General features: G+C 45.2%; 1 protein-coding gene across 3 annotated transcripts in view; it reads left to right on the top strand.

The window, feature by feature from the left end:
* Positions 1-706: 706 nt before the first annotated feature.
* nup214 (nucleoporin 214) overlaps positions 707-18334 on the top strand; it is a 35660-nt gene continuing 18032 nt past the window's right edge. For all 3 annotated transcript variants that reach the window (XM_065284003.1, XM_065284002.1, XM_065284004.1), the window contains exons 1-21: positions 707-893; positions 1600-1795; positions 1874-2025; positions 2128-2326; positions 2484-2554; positions 10422-10485; positions 10565-10668; positions 10769-10875; positions 10948-11014; positions 11094-11220; positions 11564-11722; positions 11916-12441; positions 12781-12908; positions 14345-14439; positions 14791-14871; positions 14952-15101; positions 15444-15602; positions 15690-15793; positions 15871-16053; positions 17163-17248; positions 18162-18245. In XM_065284003.1, the coding sequence (XP_065140075.1) occupies positions 852-893; positions 1600-1795; positions 1874-2025; positions 2128-2326; positions 2484-2554; positions 10422-10485; positions 10565-10668; positions 10769-10875; positions 10948-11014; positions 11094-11220; positions 11564-11722; positions 11916-12441; positions 12781-12908; positions 14345-14439; positions 14791-14871; positions 14952-15101; positions 15444-15602; positions 15690-15793; positions 15871-16053; positions 17163-17248; positions 18162-18245 (2884 nt within the window). In that variant the 5' untranslated portion in view covers positions 707-851. The remainder of the gene's footprint in view (positions 894-1599; positions 1796-1873; positions 2026-2127; positions 2327-2483; positions 2555-10421; positions 10486-10564; positions 10669-10768; positions 10876-10947; positions 11015-11093; positions 11221-11563; positions 11723-11915; positions 12442-12780; positions 12909-14344; positions 14440-14790; positions 14872-14951; positions 15102-15443; positions 15603-15689; positions 15794-15870; positions 16054-17162; positions 17249-18161; positions 18246-18334) is intronic.

Raw genomic sequence — 18334 nt, 5'->3', positions numbered from 1 at the left:
TACATATAACTTTAATACATTTACATTAATGCTTTTTTTAATACAAACATTATTAGGACTACTGATCTCAAATATTATGTTTACATTTATTATCAATAGTATAAGTGTATTGTATTCATATTTAACTCTTTAGGTGAACCCTGTCACTGTAAAAGAAAACCTCATACATATAAGACATTTACATGACGTCACACAGATGTCACGAGACAACATGAAACCGGTTTACAGAATAAACATGAAACATGATACTGTACCGAATAAAAACATGCATTTCACATGTAATCACGTGGGACTTTACATGAAGATTTCACATATCATACGTGTTTCAGCACATGTGAAATTCATGTGGTTTTACTTAAGGGTGTAAACTTTCATAAATGCTGCAGATCTGTGTGTTTTATGATGAGGACAACATGTAGACTATATAAACATTTGTCAAGTCAGTGTCATTTACTTTCTTTTATACTGTGTACAAACAGAATAGCACAAAATATACGGATGTGCAAAAATATAAATTACAAACAATTTATAATTAGTAATAACTAGATATTAGTTTAACTGTATAAATATCACTTACAGTGTTTGTGCATTAAACATTTCATCTGTCAGTTATACACGCGGATGTTTTAATACTTTTATATCAACATTTAAAGCCGTGCTTTTGTCCTGTAGAGGGCGCTGTCTTAAACGATGATGACGTGTTTCCGCTGCGACACATGCGTCATTTACCGCAGAAGTTCAGCGCGGGTTCTTGCTAACATGAAGCCAGTTTGATATTAAGCAAATAAACTCTGTAAATCGTGATTATTCTGTGTTTTGAGTTGATATTGTGTCAGTAGTGTTGTGTGAAAATGGCGGACGATCAGGATTCCGTTCCTGAGAGAGAAATGAAGGTAAGTCAACATCAAACTAATGTCAACATCAACTGTATTATTAACATTATTATTGTTATTATTTAATTTACACTGCGGAGGATTACATTGTTTGTTTATTCATGTGTGTGTGCGCGCGTTACATTTAAATTGTGTTATTATTGAATTACGTAACATCGTCACGCGACAGCTTTAGAAATATCACTGCATTTAAAGTCTTTTTTATTCTTATTTTACTTTCAATATCATTATAATGTATTTATATATTTGTTTTTTGTTTGTATTTATGATTTGTTAGATCTATCTTGTATAGTTCTATGTGTAATCTTTGTTTAGTTTTTTGTATACACCCCTGGCACTTTTCTAACATTATCTTTTATAAATCTCATGAAGAATTGTATGTATTTGATATATGGGGTATAAAACATGGTTAAATGAAGTGAATTATCATTCTCAAGTATTGTCTACTTGTTATGATTTATTCATTTATTTGATCTCAGACAGAAACAACATTATCCTTATTTCATGAACACAATGAGTTTTCTGTGAGATAATGTTGTAGATTGTATAACTGTGTGAAATATAGAGACAGTAAAGTGTGACTTTATCATCATGAATGTTTTGATCATTACAGAATGTGTTTGATTAGAAATGAAAGTGAAAGTAATCTGTCAGATTTCATTCAAGTCTGAGGTGTCTTCATCATCTGATGTTCTTTGCTCTTCAGGATTTTCAGTTTCGTCATCTGAAGAAGATTCGTGTGTTTGATTCACCTGATGATTTACCTAAAGAACGCTCCAATCTTCTCACTGTCTCTAATAAATACGGCCTGACGTTTGCCGGCCAAGACCGAACGCTCAAAGTCTACCGGACCAGAGACATCCTAGCGGTTGGGCACGTGGAGGGAAACCCTAATGAGATAGGTGAGAGAAGATGAAGAATAGACCGTTGAGATGATGATGATGATGTAATGATGATGTAATGATGTTGTGTCTCATCAGTGGAGGATGTAAACGCTGTCACGGTGTCTCTACATGTGTCCGTGCATCATTTGGCTTTGAGTAGCGATGAGCTCACGCTGTCTGTGTGCGGCACACAAGACTCCGCCAAACTCACGCTAGATTTCTACGACGTCCGCACCTTCTTCAACGTGGTAATTGACTTTATCACATTACGACTTGTTTCAGTTTTATATGAAACCTTTATGAATGTTGACGTGTGAATCATGAATGCTGTGGTTTGTGTTCCTCCACAGTCCCGACAGGAGAAACATCCCTTCACCTCCTTCAGTCCGTCAGTCGTGTCAAATGTGGTGCTTCAGGATCTGAAGTGGAGTCCGGTGGATGCGAGCTGTCTGGCTCTGTGTCTGTCTGATGGCTGTATGATGGTGTTAGATGTTCAGGACTCTGTGAATGTGACCGCTCAGCTGTCTGCGTCTGAGGGCGTCACCTGCGGTCAGTCACCTGCTGGACTTCTGATTCACCATCACCACAATCACATTTAATGACGTTTGAAAGTTTAATTTGATATTTAAGAGCCCCTTTAGTGTTTATGTTCTTTATTAGACTGAAAAGTTTTAATTGTGAGCCCTCTTCTTTTCTCATTGTGCAGTTTGCTGGAGTCCTAAAGGAAAGCAGGTGTCTGCTGGGAAACAAAACGCTACAGTAGTTCAGTTCACACCTGTGAGTCTGCAGATGATTGTTGTTACATGCAACCAAATAATCCGTTTGTAATCATATTGATGGCTCAATCTGATTGAAAAGCGTTCATTTAAACACATTAATCAATACGGTTGAGGTCGATCGGATGCAAATTTCAATCGTATTGAAAGGGTTGGTGTAGTCTGATCTGTGATCCGATCATTAGGAAAAAGTATGCATGTAAACGTGTGAATCATATGCAAAAATATTTTGTGCACATGTGCAGAAGATTTGTGCTTAAGTTCACATCTTATATTTACCTTTTATTAACGTATTACTTGATTCACATCACAGTAACATGCAATAGTAAGGCAATGGCAACACGCATTATAAAGGTAATGGGGTCACGCCCTGTATTCTGCAGTGTTCATGTCTTTCATAACATTACATAAATAAATAAAATGGCGCCGAAAAGTGTGTTTTCATAGCCTATATCTGAAAACTTTCCCCAAATCCACTTAGACATTTATTCAGGGATAAAGCGTCTACTAAGAGAGATGCTGTGTTGCCAAGTCCTCTGCTTTTTTTCGAGTTAAAATTTGGGCCACTTTTACAGTTCATTCACACAGGGCGAAAGTGTTAACACTTCCCATTCACTTTTAATGGATGACGTCATGCATTGCCGAACTGAATTGTGGATCCATCGGCCCGCGTCAGTGTTGTTGCTTGGGCAGAAGTTGAACATTTCTCAACTTTTCAAGCAGCAACACATAATCAGATCGCCTTTTGCAAATAACCTAGGCAGACCCAGCCAATTAAGTTTATGGAAGACCGGAGCATGTGTTGCGGCCACTGTGATTGGCTGTTGGCCACGCTTCAGGCAAGCCTTCCGTCAAGCATTAATGCTTTCGCCCCGTGTGAATGTACCAAGTTTTTTTTCTGTGGATTAAAGAAAGGATATCGTTTATTAGTAGGGATGCACCGATACTGGTATCGGGTATCGGCCTCGATACCACATTTTCTAAAGTACTCGTTAAAAGTCCCCCGATACCTGGAATCGATACCACGGTCTGAGAAATGTCTATGTTTGAGCGGTGTGTAAGGGGTTAATGCCTCTTGTGTTGACCAAATAGGCAGAGTTTACAACAAACTGGAAAAGTTTTGTTTTTTTGTTAAATTGTATGACTAAAGCTGTTACCTGTAAATTTAAATAATGTTTTTTATTAAGTACTCCGTATCTGTATCGGCAAGTACTGAAATGCAAGTACTCGTACTCGTACTCGGATTCCAAAAAAGTGGTATCGGTGCATCCCTATTTATTAGTTAGTGATATTTGGGCTGTAAATAGTCTTTGGGATGCTTTTGAGCTAGTCTTGGTTGTCCATTGGGACTGGTTTTGATACGCAAATCTGGCAACCCTGTTCTTTGCACTTGCGCTGACGTTTGGATTGGATTATATAATGCACATGTAAACGTTGGGTTACTTAACGTAAGCCCCGGTTCTTTGATAACAGAGTGAGGTGTTTCACTATGGGAATCGCTTTGGGCGTGACCAACTGCGGAAGCTCTAATGACACCACGTCTGTCTTTGACAGACAGGTCGACCTGTGACCAGGCTCCGCCCTACCTATATCAGCCAGGTTGACTCCTGCCTACGTCATTAATAGAGATTTCTTCCCGTCCAAGTGCAAGGAGGGAAGTGCTGGTGAAACACCTCACTCTGTTATCAAAGAACCGGGGCTTACGTTAAGTAACCCAACGTTCTTTTTCTAACTTCGCTCGGTGTTTCACTATGGGAGATATAGACCACTCCCGGATTGCACCCATATTATCTTAAAATGGGTATAGAATTGCCAGCTCCCAGCACAGCATGTGCTAAAGACGGCTCTGAAACGTCCAGCCTATAGAATCGCACAAACGTATGCGGTGTTGCCCAACTCGCCGCCGAGCAAATGTCCTGAACAGAAACCCCTCTGAATAAAGCCCATGATGTGGCCATACCTCTTGTGGAATGAGCTCTCAAGCCCCTAGGGGGCTGAAGCCCCCTGCTACTATAAGCGACAGATATAGCCTCCACAATCCAATGAGATAACCGCTGTCGAGATAACGGCTTCCCTATGTGAGGAGTAGCCCAAGACACAAACAGCTGGTCGCAAGTTCTGAAACCCGCTGTCCTCTCCACATACACCTGAAGAGCGCGCACCGGGCATAACGCATTAAGCTTTTGATCCTCCGGAGAAGAAAACGGGGGAGGATGAAAAGCTGCCAATTCCGTAGCCGGGCATCTATATGCCGATTCCATAACCTTAGGCACGAAAGCAGGGTTAGGACGAAAAGAAACTTTAGTAAGCCCCGGAGCAAATTGCAAACAAGACGGGCTAACGGACAAAGCATGTAAATCACTTACACGCTTAGCTGTCACTAGAGCCAGAAGCAGTGCTGTTTTAAGAGAAAGATACTTAAGACTCACCGCTTCTATCGGCTCAAACGGATGCTGAGATAATGCTTCTAAGACGATAGGTAGATCCCACAATGGTACCATCTGCTTAGATACTGGCCGTATGCGGCGCGCCCCCTTCATAAAACGACTTATTAAAGGGTGCTGACCTGCCGATTTTTCACCAAAACCTATATGGCAGGCTGAAATAGCAGCCAGGTACACTTTAATTGTGGAGAAAGCCTTCCCTTTATCCAACAGGTCCTGGAGAAAGCATAAAATATCCTTAACAGAGCACTGAAAAGGAATAACCACTCTCCGCTCACACCATCCTTCAAAAACACGCCACTTATTACCATAAAGTGTGCGGGTAGATGAAGCTCTTGCACTTTGAATAGTGTCTATGACTGACGAGGGCAGACCAGCCGCATTCAGATTCCACCTCTCACGGGCCAAGCCCAGAGGGCTAACATGTCTGGACGAGGATGGTAAATTTCCCCCTCCGCCTGAGACAGGAGGTCCCTCCGTGGGGGGAGGGGCCACGGCTGACCTGACAAGAGTTGAACTATCTCGGCCACCCAATGTCGAGATGGCCAGCGCGGGGCTATCAGAATTAGTGACAGACATTGTTCCCTCACTCTGGCTAGAGTGGGGGAGATTAAGCTCAGAGGGGGAAACGCATACAGAAGCACATTTGGCCATCGGTGGGCTAGAGCATCCACACCCAGCAGTGCATTTGCGTCCGCCAGAGAGAAGTACAGAGGGCATTGAGCGTTTTCTTGCGAGGCGAAGAGATCTACGGCAGCCTGACCGTACCTCTGCCATAACTGGCTCACCACCTGAGGATGGAGTTTCCACTCCCCGTAGAGAGGGTTTCCCCTGGACAGTAAATCTGCCCCCCTGTTTAAAACCCCCGGAACGTGGGTTGCTCTGAGAGATAGAAGTCGTGTGTCGCTCCACACGATCAGTTTCTCTGCCAACCGATGCAGTTGAAGAGAGCGTGTGCCCCCCTGTCGGTTGATGTAAGCAACCACTGTGGAGTTGTCTGTTTTCACTAAAACATGCTGACCGTTGAGGAAACTCAGAAAGTGTTTCAGTGCTAACCACACTGCTAATAGCTCCAAATAATTTATGTGTTTGTGCATCAGCTGTGGCGGCCACACGCCGTTCACCGCTCTGCCCATTAAGGTTGCTCCCCAGCCCTTTAACGATGCGTCTGTCGTCATGGTTACCCTGGACGACACCGCCCCTAGGGGAATCCCCGTCCTGAGCGTCATAGGGTTCACCCAGTGTCTGAGCGCTACGGCGCACATATGATCGATTCTCACTGGTCGGCTGAGATGCCGGCGAGAGCACAGATGTAAACGCGCGATCCAGCGCTGGAAATCCCTCATTTTGAGAAGCCCCAAATGTACCACGGCGATCACTGAAGCCATAAGCCCCAACATTCGCAAGCACAGCCTGTACGGAACCACTTTTCCCTTCTGAAAACGGGCGAGACATTGTGTGAAAGACGCTATTCTCTCTTCCGTCAATGTGACTCGATACGATAGGGAGTTTAAATTGAGCCCCAGATATGCCGTTTGCTGAGAGGGCACTAACCGGCTCTTTATCATGTTTATTCTGAAACCCAAATCGCTGAGGTGATTCAGGACCGTCTCTGCGTCCTTTATGGCTTGCTCCCTTGATGACGAGCATATCAGATAATCGTCTATGTAAGACAATATTTTTATTCCCCTGTCCCTCAGCGGGAACAGAGCTGCCTCCACACATTTGGTAAAAACCCTCGGAGCTAAAGATAGCCCGAACGGTATAGTTTGAAATTCGTATGCTGTGCCCCGGTATGCAAACCTGAGGAATTTCCTGTGAGAGGGGTAAATGTCTATGTGAAAGTATGCGTCTGACAGGTCTATTGTCACAAACCAATCGTTTGGGCGAATCGATTGACAAAGTACCTTGTGTGTCAACATTTTGAATGAGTACTTTCTTAGGTGCATGTTTAATATGCGTAGATCCAAAATAGGGCGGAGGGCTGAGCCGCCTTTCTTTGGAACTACGAAATAACGGGAGTAAAAACCCTGACGGCTCTCCTCCTCGTGCACCACTCTGATTGCCTGTTTGCTCAGAAGGGTTTCGATTTCGGCCGTCAAAACCCGGGCCGATTCTCCCTCGGCCACAGACATAATTACCCCGTTGAAACGAGGCGGTTTTATGGCAAATTGTAGTCTGTATCCCCGTGAAACTGTTGCTAAAACCCACGGATGAACCGCGCATGCGCGCCAGCTGGCTATGCGGGCAGAGAGAAGGCCCCCATACACTTCCGCCCCGCTGTTGACGCACATTGATGACGTCATCACGTGCACCGTGCGGTCTCCCGCTGAAGGGGCGAGCGCTCCCCCCAGCGGTGGAACTGGGAAAGTGCGATTCGTGTGTTGGCATTTTATGGGATTTTTTAAACATATCGCCCTCGGCTGTTTGCCTGGCTGCGATAGTGCAACATTTATTTTTATTTTCATACTTTTTGAACTCGGGGAGCATATCGCCCTCAGCCCGTGGCTTGGCTGCGAAAATGCATGTTTTATTTTCAATTCCCCTGTGTGTGTGTGAGTGCTTGGTGACACTGGCTCAAACCTCTTTGTTTTGTCTGAACGAGAGGAGAGCGAACATAATGAGCCCTTACTGAACTCAGAACCGAAGGGCTGTATTCCCACCTTCTTCTTTTTGCAGGCGGAGAGAGAAAGGCAGGAGAATACCGGCGTGTTAGGTCGCACGCTTCTTCTTCCTGTCCTCGGGGTGGGGCGGGCGGTTCCTAGCCGCCGCGGCCGCAAATGAATGTTTTCCCCAAGGTCCGGAGCCATCCGGTCGTGAACGTTGGCCGGCCTGTTGTCCATTGTGAGCAGGTCTTACAGCTCTCACGTTCATCGGCCTCCCTCTCGCCGCCGCGGCTGCTGCGAAGCCCTGCCGCGTCGGTTGAGAAGGCGGTCGCGTCGCCTGTTTGCGTGGCAAGCAGAGGTTGAAAGCTTCATCCTCTTGTTTCCTGAGGGTGCTGGTTTCTCTCATCTTCTCGAGAGCGGGCCCGAATAAACCCTTAGTCGGGTCGTAAGGGGCATCCATCACCTCCGCTTTCTGAGCGTCGCCCAGGCCTGACAGGTTTAACCATAACGCTCTCTCACCTGATACGGCCAAACCCATCACACGACCGCAGCCCTGAACCGCGCCACGTGAGGAGCGTAGTATCAGATCGTTCACCACACAAATCTCGTCCCAGAGCACCGGGTTCGGTGCTCCTGAGTCCAACTGCCGCCTTCTCTTCCAAAATCTCCGCTAGGTATGCTGACAGTAAAGTAACAGCATTCAGCGAGCACACGGATTGACCCGCGTATTTGTACATCCTCTGAAAAGATGCGGCGGTCAGTCGTTCCATCTTACTCGGCAGTGAAATCTGCGATGAGGCAGAAATAGATCGACGATTCGGATGGAGGTGATAAGCCACTGAAGGCTCCACAGCTGGGGGTCCGGCCAACCCCAGCTCCTCCATTCCCTGAATCTCCAGCATCGAATGTCCCTTGGTGGGGAGCTTACTCTTAAAGGGGCTAGACCAATAGCGAGACATCTCCTTCATACACGCAGGCACGGCAGGCAGGAGCTGTCTCGCTGTCGAGTGGGCCGGCGGCAGCCTTTTCCCATCGTAAAGGTCTCTCACGGCTCCTTCGGTGTCTTTAGCGGCTGGCCAGGCTAGGCCCAACTTAGCCGCGGCTCGTTTGCACACCTCATGTAGATTGTTGTCAGCAGGAGGGGCCGAATCGTTTGCGCTAGGTGGTCTGGACTGCTGGGCCGGGAAGAGGGAATTGTCTTCCTCCTCTTCGTCGTCCATATCCAGATCGAGGAGGTCAGAATTTGCATCGCCATCTGCGTCCTCGTCCCCCAGTTCGCCATCCTCCGGCGTGAGCAGGCCCTCGAACAGCGGAGGCATGTCCGGGGATTCAGCTTCCATCATTTCCGCCCAGCTAGCACTCGCTCGCGGGAGATGATCGGTCGCTGTCGAGGCAGCTCCAGACAGGCAAGGGTCCTGCTTGTTAGCCACCGACACTTTCAGCCTCCGTTCCAAAATTTTCACCGGCATTGACGCACAGTGAGCGCATGTCTGCGGGTCCGCTAGCGACGTTTGAGCGTGTTTCGGGCCCATACACACGATGCACATAGGGTGAGGGTCCCTGCCCGAGATGGTAGCTCCACATGAGGATGGACAAGGGCGGGATGCAGCCTCCTTAGTCTTCGGTTCGTGCCCTTTGGCGGGGGTAGTCGCCGTCGACATAGCGCAATCACTAGACTCGTCACAACACGTTAGTCTGCTTAAAATAGGTAATTAAACCTTCGACAGGTCCGCCTTGACGCGTGAACCCAGAAAGTTAACTCTTTCACCGCCAGCGTTTTTAAAAAAAGTTGCCAGCCAGCGCCAGCGTTTTTCATGATTTTCACCAAAGTTTAATGCCTTCCAGAAAATGTTCTTCTTTAAATATATAAACATACAATATACCAAATGAAAGAACAGACCCTCTGCTTTCAAACAAAAAAAACCGTTTCATCCTACCTTTAGTGGTTCTTTTGCAATCAGCTTTTGAATATGGGTAGGTTTTTGCAAAAACAACATATTTTGAGCAAAAAGCAGAGATAATTCCATTTTTATGACGGACTTTTCATAGAGATCCGATTCAGAGCGATCTTTAAAACAGACACGGACATGCAGCAGCTTGGCATAGGGCAATACTTCCGGTTTTAAAAAGTTGCGGAAGGGCGCCACCTGGTGGATAATAGCGGTATTGCGGAAAGACGGAATATCTCGTCATTGGCGGGGAAGCGTTTTCTCTTAATTGACGAGAAATCTCGTCAATGGCGGGGAAAGAGTTAAAACCAGATGTGACCTACCGCTGTAACTGAATACGCAATAGGAAGATCAGAATAGCTCGCCACGACGCGGACGCTATTCCAATATTAAAAGTTGTCACTCAACACAATCCCTCCACTGATGTCGCGTTCGGTGCCGGAATCCAATGACGGTCCGCCTGTTGAACAGTTAAACGAAATCAGCAAGTCGGGATGTGCTGAGAGAGCTTGCTGCAGTCTCCCACGGGAAGAAAGCGCGAATGACGTAGGCAGGAGTCGACCTGGCTGATATAGGTAGGGCGGAGCCTGGTCACAGGTCGACCTGTCTGTCAAAGACAGACGTGGTGTCATTAGAGCTTCTGCAGTTGGTCACGCCCAAAGCGATTCCCATAGTGAAACACCGAGCGAAGTTAGAAAAAGAACCAACATTTTAATCAGATTGTAATTTTTAGGGTGTATTTAAACTGTACTGTCATAACCTGCAATCAGATTAAACTCATTCAGATTGACAAAAGTTTGTGCATGTAATCATATCCAGTGTGTGTCTGTGTGTTATCTCATGTTTAACACTGTGCTATTGTGTGACAGACCTTACAGTCCAAGAAAGTGATTCCCTGTCCCAACTTCTATAATCAGGAGAGTCCTGCCAAAGGTATCTGAGATCACATTCATTCCTGATGTACATCAGAGCGTTCTGTGTTAATTCACTCTTGTGTGTTTGTGCTCTTCAGTGTTGGACGTGTTGTGGTTGAGCACGTACACTTTTGCTGTGGTGTACGCTGCAGCTGACGGCTCTCTGGAGACTCCACCTGATCTGGTGATGGTGTCACTTCCTGTGAGTTCCTCATACACATCAAACACATTACTGAAGAGCTGTCATACACTGCAACACAACACTGACAGTCTAATGCTGTGTGTGTGTTTGTGTGTGTCAGAAAAAAGACGAGAGGAGAAAGGAGCTCTACATGAACTTTAATGACCTGGTGTATGGATCCTGTACTGAGAGACAACACCATTACTACCTGTGTCACATCGAGGACTGGTAACTCATCTACACTCACTGTGTGTGCCTGTGCGTGATGAACTGATGTGATTCTGGTTTCTCTCTGTTCAGGGATCTCGTGTTTGCTGCATCAGCGGCTTCTATTGAGGTCAGCATCATCGCCAAACAACAGGACAAGGTAACAACACGCAGACACACACGTTTGCACACATGGCGTGGTTGTTAAGATATGACATGATGTGTGTGTTTGTGTACAGGTGAACTGGGAACTGTGGTTACTGGAGGACGCCAGCAGAGCCGAGCTGCCGGTCACAGAAAACAGTGATGACACACTTCCTGTGGGTGTGGCCATAGATTACACCAGTCAGGAGGAGATACACCTGTGTAAGATTCACTGGAGAATTGTGATTGGATGTTTTTAAATTGTGATGTGTTATCACTACATGTGTTTGTTCTTGTCATATACAGTATGTTTACCTTGAAGAACAAGAAGCATGTGCAATTTTTATATTTATTCAGTCAGTGTGACAGTTTTAAAACTACACCAGGGCTCTCCAACCTTTTGTGAGAAAATCTTGACATAATAAACATAAAAAAACAAACCATTAGCAAACTTACAGGTGTTTTATTATAGTTTTTTCAATACTGGAAGATGAAGTCTCTGTGATGTAAACTATAACGCCAGAAGTGTCTGTGTTGTGTTAAATAATGTGTTTGTTATTTTCAGCTGATGAGAAGAAGATTCCTCCGGTCCCTACACTGATGTTACTGTCTACAGATGGAGTTTTGTGTCCTTTCTCTTTACTCAACCTGAACCCCGGTGTCAAACCTCTGACTGTGACAGCCAACCCGCTGCCTGTCGACGGAGAGAGAGCACCGTCCTCCAGTAAGACACCATTACAATCCTCTGTTTGTCTAACATATGCCACTTCTCTAAATTATTGTAAGCTACTTTTAAAAACTTTCACGATTTCAGTTCAAAATGTAGACTCATTGCTAGTTAGCTAGTCTTAACTTGCCAGCTATGTTTATTGATGTCGTTACAGAAAGTCATTCGCTCTATGTTTCCATTGTTTCAGAGTCTCTCTCCACTCCTGCTTTGTCTTCAGCCACCTCTGCCTTCCCATCCTTCCCAGTATCCTCCAGCACAAACCCGCCCTCTGCAACCTTACCCTTCTCAGCCCCGCCCCCAGCTTATCCCTCCTCCCTAGCTCCGCCTTCAGGCACCACAGCCCCACCTCTGTCTTTTAGCTCCTCTGCGGCCCCTCTCCCAGGAACCACTGTCCCGCCCCTGGCTTTTACCTCCACTGCAGCTCCGCCCTCAGGCACCACAGCTCCACCCCCCACAGGTTTTTCCTTCTCTCTTCCTGGTCTGGGCTCCGGCGCCCCCTCTGTCTTCTCCCCATCAAATTTCTCCTTCAGCGCTCCCAAGTCCTCCTCTGATGCTCCCGCAGCACCTGCCTTCTCTTTAAGCTCTCTGAAGGAGGTCGGCAGTGCTCAGACATCCACTCCACAGCGTATCCCCACAGCTTCTCCCATCATCAGTGCTTCCAAAACACCAGCTGAGCCCAGCACACCGGTGGTCAGAACGAACCTCACTGACAGGTAAGATCCATCACAAGTCATTCATGTGTCTGTAAGTCATTCTTCACTCCTGTGATGTTCTGAGGAACAAATGAAAACGCAGACCTTATACATACACTTAACTAAGACAAAGAGAGATAAAGACCTTCAGTTTGACTTCTACAGGAACTTATGACAATAAAACTTATTTACAGACTGACACGTGTGTGTTAGTGATATTAGCAGATCAAAAACAGGCGGTTTCTGTGTGAAGCTCAAGAAGAAACTAAATGATTCAGTATGAATGTGTCCCAGAGGGAGGAATACGCTAAGCTTAAAATAAGTGTATTGTTTAATAGTGTGTTTGTGTGTTGTGTACAGGTTTTTGGCAGTGGAGACTCCAGCATCGGCAGCGCAGCCGTTTTCTATGACCTCCACCCCAAAACCACCTGCATCAGATGCCAACATTCAGACAGCATCAGTGGGCAACATCAGCAGAGCTCCTGCAGGTCTTTACTCACATCCTTCTTCACTGCTCTACGTCCTCTCCTTTCTACCTCCTTCCTCACTCTACATCCCTCCTCACTTCTCTATCTCCTCCTCTCCTCTCTACCTTCTCTCTTCACCTCACTCCCCTACCTCCTCCCTCATCTCTTCACCTCCTCCCTTTCACCCCTTTACCTCCTTCCTCACCACTCAACCTTTTTCCTCTCCTCTTCACCTACCCCCTCACTCTTCTACCTCCTCCCTCACCACTCGACCTCCTCCCTTACCTCTTCACCTTCTCTCTTTCACATCTCTACCTCTTCCCTTACCTCTTTACCTCACCCCTCTACCTCCTCCCTCTTCACCTCCCTCCTCTACCTCCTCCCTCATCTCTTCACCTCCTCCCTTTCACCCCTCTACCTCCTCCCTCACCACTCGACCTCCTCCCTTACCTCTTCACCTTTTTTCTTTCACATTTCTACCTCCTCCCTCTTACCACTCGACATCACTCTTCTACCTCCTCCCTCACTACTCGAACTCCTCCCTCTCCTCTTCACTTCACTCCTCTACCCCTCCCTCACCACTCGACCTCACTCCTCTACCTCCTCCATCACTTCTCGATCTCCTCCCTCTCCTCTTCACCTCCTCCGTTTCCTCTTTACCTCCCCCCTCACTCCTCTACCTTCTCTCTTACCACTCGACCTCCTCCCTTTCTCTTCTACCTCCTCCCTCACCACTCGACCTCCTCCCTTACCTCTTCACCTTCTCCCTTTCACATCTCTACCTCTTCCCTTACCTCTTTACCTCACCCCTCTACCTCCTCCCTCTTCACCTCCCTCCTCTACCTCCTCCCTCATCTCTTCACCTCCTCCCTTTCACCCCTCTACCTCCTCCCTCACCACTCGACCTCCTCCCTTACCTCTTCACCTTTTCCCTTTCACATTTCTACCTCCTCCCTCTCACCACTCGACATCACTCTTCTACCTCCTCCCTCACTACTCGAACTCCTCCCTCTCCTCTTCACTTCACTCCTCTACCCCTCCCTCACCACTCGACCTCACTCCTCTACCTCCTCCATCACTTCTCGATCTCCTCCCTCTCCTCTTCACCTCCTCCGTTTCCTCTTTACCTCCCCCCTCACTCCTCTACCTTCTCTCTTACCACTCGACCTCCTCCCTTTCTCTTCACCTCCTCCCTCACCACTCGACCTCCTCCCTTTCTCTTCACCTCCTCCCTTTCACTTCTCTACCTCCTCCCTCTCTTCTTCACCCCCTCTTCACCTCACCCCTCGACCTCCTCCCTCACTACTGGATCTCTTCCCTCTCCTCTTCACCTCCCTCCTCACCTCTCTACCTTCTCTCTTACCACTTGACCTCCTCCCTCACCTTTGCTGCAACTTTTATTGACTTTAGTCAGAGACCGTATAAATAGTCATGTCTGTGTTCTTGTGTGTTTGTAGTTATGTCACAAGCCGCTCACAGCAGAGCACCTCCATCCACTGTGCAGAAAACCCCTGCGGCCGCCCCTCCTGCATACAGTGCTGCGTCTGCGCAGGTGTGTCACTTGTATACAGGCTGAAAGACACAGGGAGCACATGACTTGTGTAGTGCTGGGTTATGTGTAGTATTTACCTCACTGTAAACATGTTTCTGTTTATTCCACATTAAACTACAGCGTAGAAGACCATAGGTTACTCTACAGGTTTAATTTACTTAATATTACTGAATAATCTTTATTTTTGATTTGTGGCTGTTCAGTACCAAATGACAAAACCACACGGTTATTTAATGGATCTGTAATTTATGATTAAATGTCCAGTAGATTGTTATTATTGTGATCATAATTGTGATCATACTGCCCACTCTTATATACACATTTGTGTGTTTGCGTGCTTGTGTCTCACAGTCCGTATCTGTGAAAGCTCTGGAGAAACATCTACAGCAGAAGAAAGATTCAGATCCGGTCATGGCAGGAATCCTGGAGGAGGTACAGAGCGCTGACAGAAGTCTTTGTTTGTCAGAATGATGTTACGTGTGAAGTGTCTGACTCTTGTGTCGCCTGTGCAGATCGAACACTTTCAGAAAGAGTTGGATGAGCTGAAGACTCGCTCTAGAGGCTCAGACTTTAAAGTGGGCAGTACAGATGAGATGAAAGAGCTCAGGAGAGAATCTGAGAACTTAAACTCCTTCACACTGGAGATCAGAGACGCCACTGAGGTACACTTTACACACATTACCATAAACTACCATGATTTCTGAATGTACCGTGGTAATGCCTTTGGTCTTGGTACACTTCTGGTGTGCAATCCGGGTTGTCCTAGACGTGATGTGGCGCTTCTTGTCTGGTGTGCGACTCCCCTTAAAATTTGACTTTGTGAAACCTGCAGAAACTCTTTCTTTTCTAATCTCATTGGGCTATCGTATAAATACTGCAGCATATGAGTTTGAGTTTGGGTTGTAACACGTGTGTTCCTCAGTTCACAACCCCATCTCTATCATTACTGTAACTCATGATGATGTCATTGTAGTTGTGTAGTAATGAGTGTGTTAAACCTTCAGTCTGTACATGGAGACATTAGTCTGTTGAAGACCAGTCTGCTGGAGGGGTTTGCTGGAGCAGAAGAAGCCAAAGCTCAGAGTGAACTCAACAGAGATAAAGATTACCTCCATCTGCTTTATAAGAAACCACTGGACCCTCGACGAGAGGAACAGCTCAAGGTTTGATCTGTTTTTGATAAAGCTCACTGTGTGTTTAGTAAAGCGTTCTTCATATTAATGAGAGCTGAACGTCTGATGTGTTCACAGGAGATCCGTCGCTTGTATCAGTATGTGAAGTTTGCCATGGAGGACGTGAATGATGTTTTAGACCTGGAGTGGGAGAAACACTTGGAGAAGAGAAAGAAGCAGAGGTGACCGACCAGATCTTTCTCTCATATCTGTCTCCTTTCTGTCTGGTATTGATCATCACTGTGTGTTTGTCCTGCAGACATATGATCGTACCAGAGAGAGAAGCTTTGTTTACGGCTCTGGTGAATCATCTAGACATCATCAACCAACAGAAACATCGTCTGGATCAGCTGATCAATGATCTGCACAAACTGAGACTCTACAGACGGACATCGGTGTGGAGTTACCCCAGTCAGACCTCATCGACTCCTTCAGAAGAGAGGTGAGATCTTCAAAAACAATCATCGCTGGAAACTTTCTGATGATTTATAAACAGGGTTCCCACATGTTCTTGAAATCCTTGAAAGTTTGTGAATCAGTGGAGGGAAAATTCAAGGGCCTGGGAAGTTTTTGAAAATATACAAACATAGACACAGGAGATTAAAAGTGCTTGAATCTATTTTATGCATGAAGTTTTCTGAAAAAAAAATCCATATTATTCCCTGTGTAGTGTAGGATAATATCATAAAGTTCTAGACTTTTAAGCACACGTGCTAAACTGTTCACTTTAAATTCTTTTATCTTCTGTATGCAAATGTTGATTCATACCAAAATGCTTTTTTTGCATAGTTGTGTTTGACACATGAAAACGTCTCGGGTTACGTATGTAACTGTTGTTCCCTGAGAATGGAACGAGACGCTGCGTCTCCCTTGCCATACTTCCCGCGTCCCTGTAACACCGTCTTTGGCAATATTTCAGATAGAGATATTCTTCCTGGCTCCCACGTTACCCTGTCTTTGTCCTTAAAAATTTGATTAACACATTTAGACACACTTACCCCTGGAGGCGTCACCGCAGTGACAGCGTGAGTTTCCTCGAAAGGGAACTGTAACAATGTATCTTTAAAGATAACACGATGTAACCTTGCTCTCACTTGAAATGTGTCCCCACATTTAGTCCTTGAATTTGAGGGTATTGGACCTGGAAAGTCCGTGAAAGGTCCTTGATTTTGAAGTTAGGTTAAGGTGTGGGAACCCTGTATAAAGATGTCCATTCATTATATCCTAGTTCAGTGTTACCCAATCCTGGTCCTCGAATAGAATGTTTTAGATGTCTCCTTATTTAAAACACTTGATTTAGGGAGAGATTGTAATCATTTTGGAAGTAGGCTAATGACCTGAATCATGTGTTTCAAATAAGTAGACATCTAAAACGTTCTGGGAGGGGGTACTCGAGCACCAGGATTGGGAAGCACTGTCCTAGTTAAATTGTTTTGGTCTGTCTCATACATCTTTTAGAGAGACCTGCAGTAATCTCTTCTTGTAAATGGATCACCTGAAAAATCCGATGATGTTTTTGTGTTGTGTCAGAGATGTGTTTCTGTTTTATAGTTTGGACAGTGAGCTGGAGAGTTTGAAAGACGCTCTTCTGAAAGCCAGTCTGGATATGACACCCAATACCTCGGCTAAATCACCATGTAAGATCATTCAATAATCACAATCTGGTTTCTGTTAGTTTGTAACTTTGTGCGCTGGAATCTTTCCATGGGAATAAACTGGGAATTTGAAAAAAATGCAGAGTTGCCTATAACAGTGAAACTAAATGTTATTCTGCAGCATAATTTTGTTTAAAGCCCTGCACATTTTTCAGTCACATGCACACAACACACTGCATACTGAAGGGCCATTAAGGCCACACCCCCTCCATCTACTTGCATTCATCCTGAACATGCACAGATCTTTTGTTAAAGCCAGTAAATCAGATATCTAATTGTAAGCCAGCACTCTTTTATTGAACATTTATAAGGCTATCATGTAGCTCAAGCAATGATGCTCTTTTATCTACATTCTGCTAGACAGTTTTCGTTTTTCGTACAGAATTACCGTACCACCCAAAAAGTTTGGACACATTACTGTTTTAAATATTTAAAAAAAAAGTATCTTAGCCTGCATTTATTTGATCAATTAAATCCACGGCTTGATGAGTGTAAGTATCAAGATGTTTTCAAAATCAGTATTATCTTGCATGCATGTCTGCTTATGACCAAACAAAATGTTTATTTATGTCTGTATATGATATAGTTTATATACATTTCCAAATAATTCCCATTTTTTTCCTATTTGGAATATTTTCCCTGATTAACTCTTTCTTGTCAATTAAAAAAGAACATTTTCTGGTAGGCATTAAACTTTTTTGAAAATCATAAAAAATGCTTGTGCTGGCTATCCACATAAAAAAAAAACGCTGGCAGGGAAAGAGTTAAGTTCCCATGGAAGTTTCCTTAAATGTATCAGAAACTTTCCACCCCTTTGCAACCCTTGTTGTATTATCTATCTAGTAGCTGTGATGGTTAAGGTTATTAATAGAAGTTCTGTCTGATGTTTGTGCAGCTAAAATGACTCCAGCGAAGCAGACGCAGCTGAGGAACTTCCTGTCTAAGAGGCAGATGCCACCGGTGCGCTCCACAGCTCCTGGTACATCATCTCATCTATTCAATTTTTTCAATTTATTTAATTTTTTTATATAGCGCTTTTCACAAGTGTTAATTGTTGCAAAGCAGCTT

Source organism: Paramisgurnus dabryanus, chromosome 5, assembly GCF_030506205.2.
Source record: "Paramisgurnus dabryanus chromosome 5, PD_genome_1.1, whole genome shotgun sequence".
Lineage (NCBI taxonomy): Eukaryota > Metazoa > Chordata > Actinopteri > Cypriniformes > Cobitidae > Paramisgurnus > Paramisgurnus dabryanus.
The sequence above is the reverse complement of the archived record's forward strand: the minus strand, read 5'-3'. Positions and strand labels throughout refer to the sequence as shown.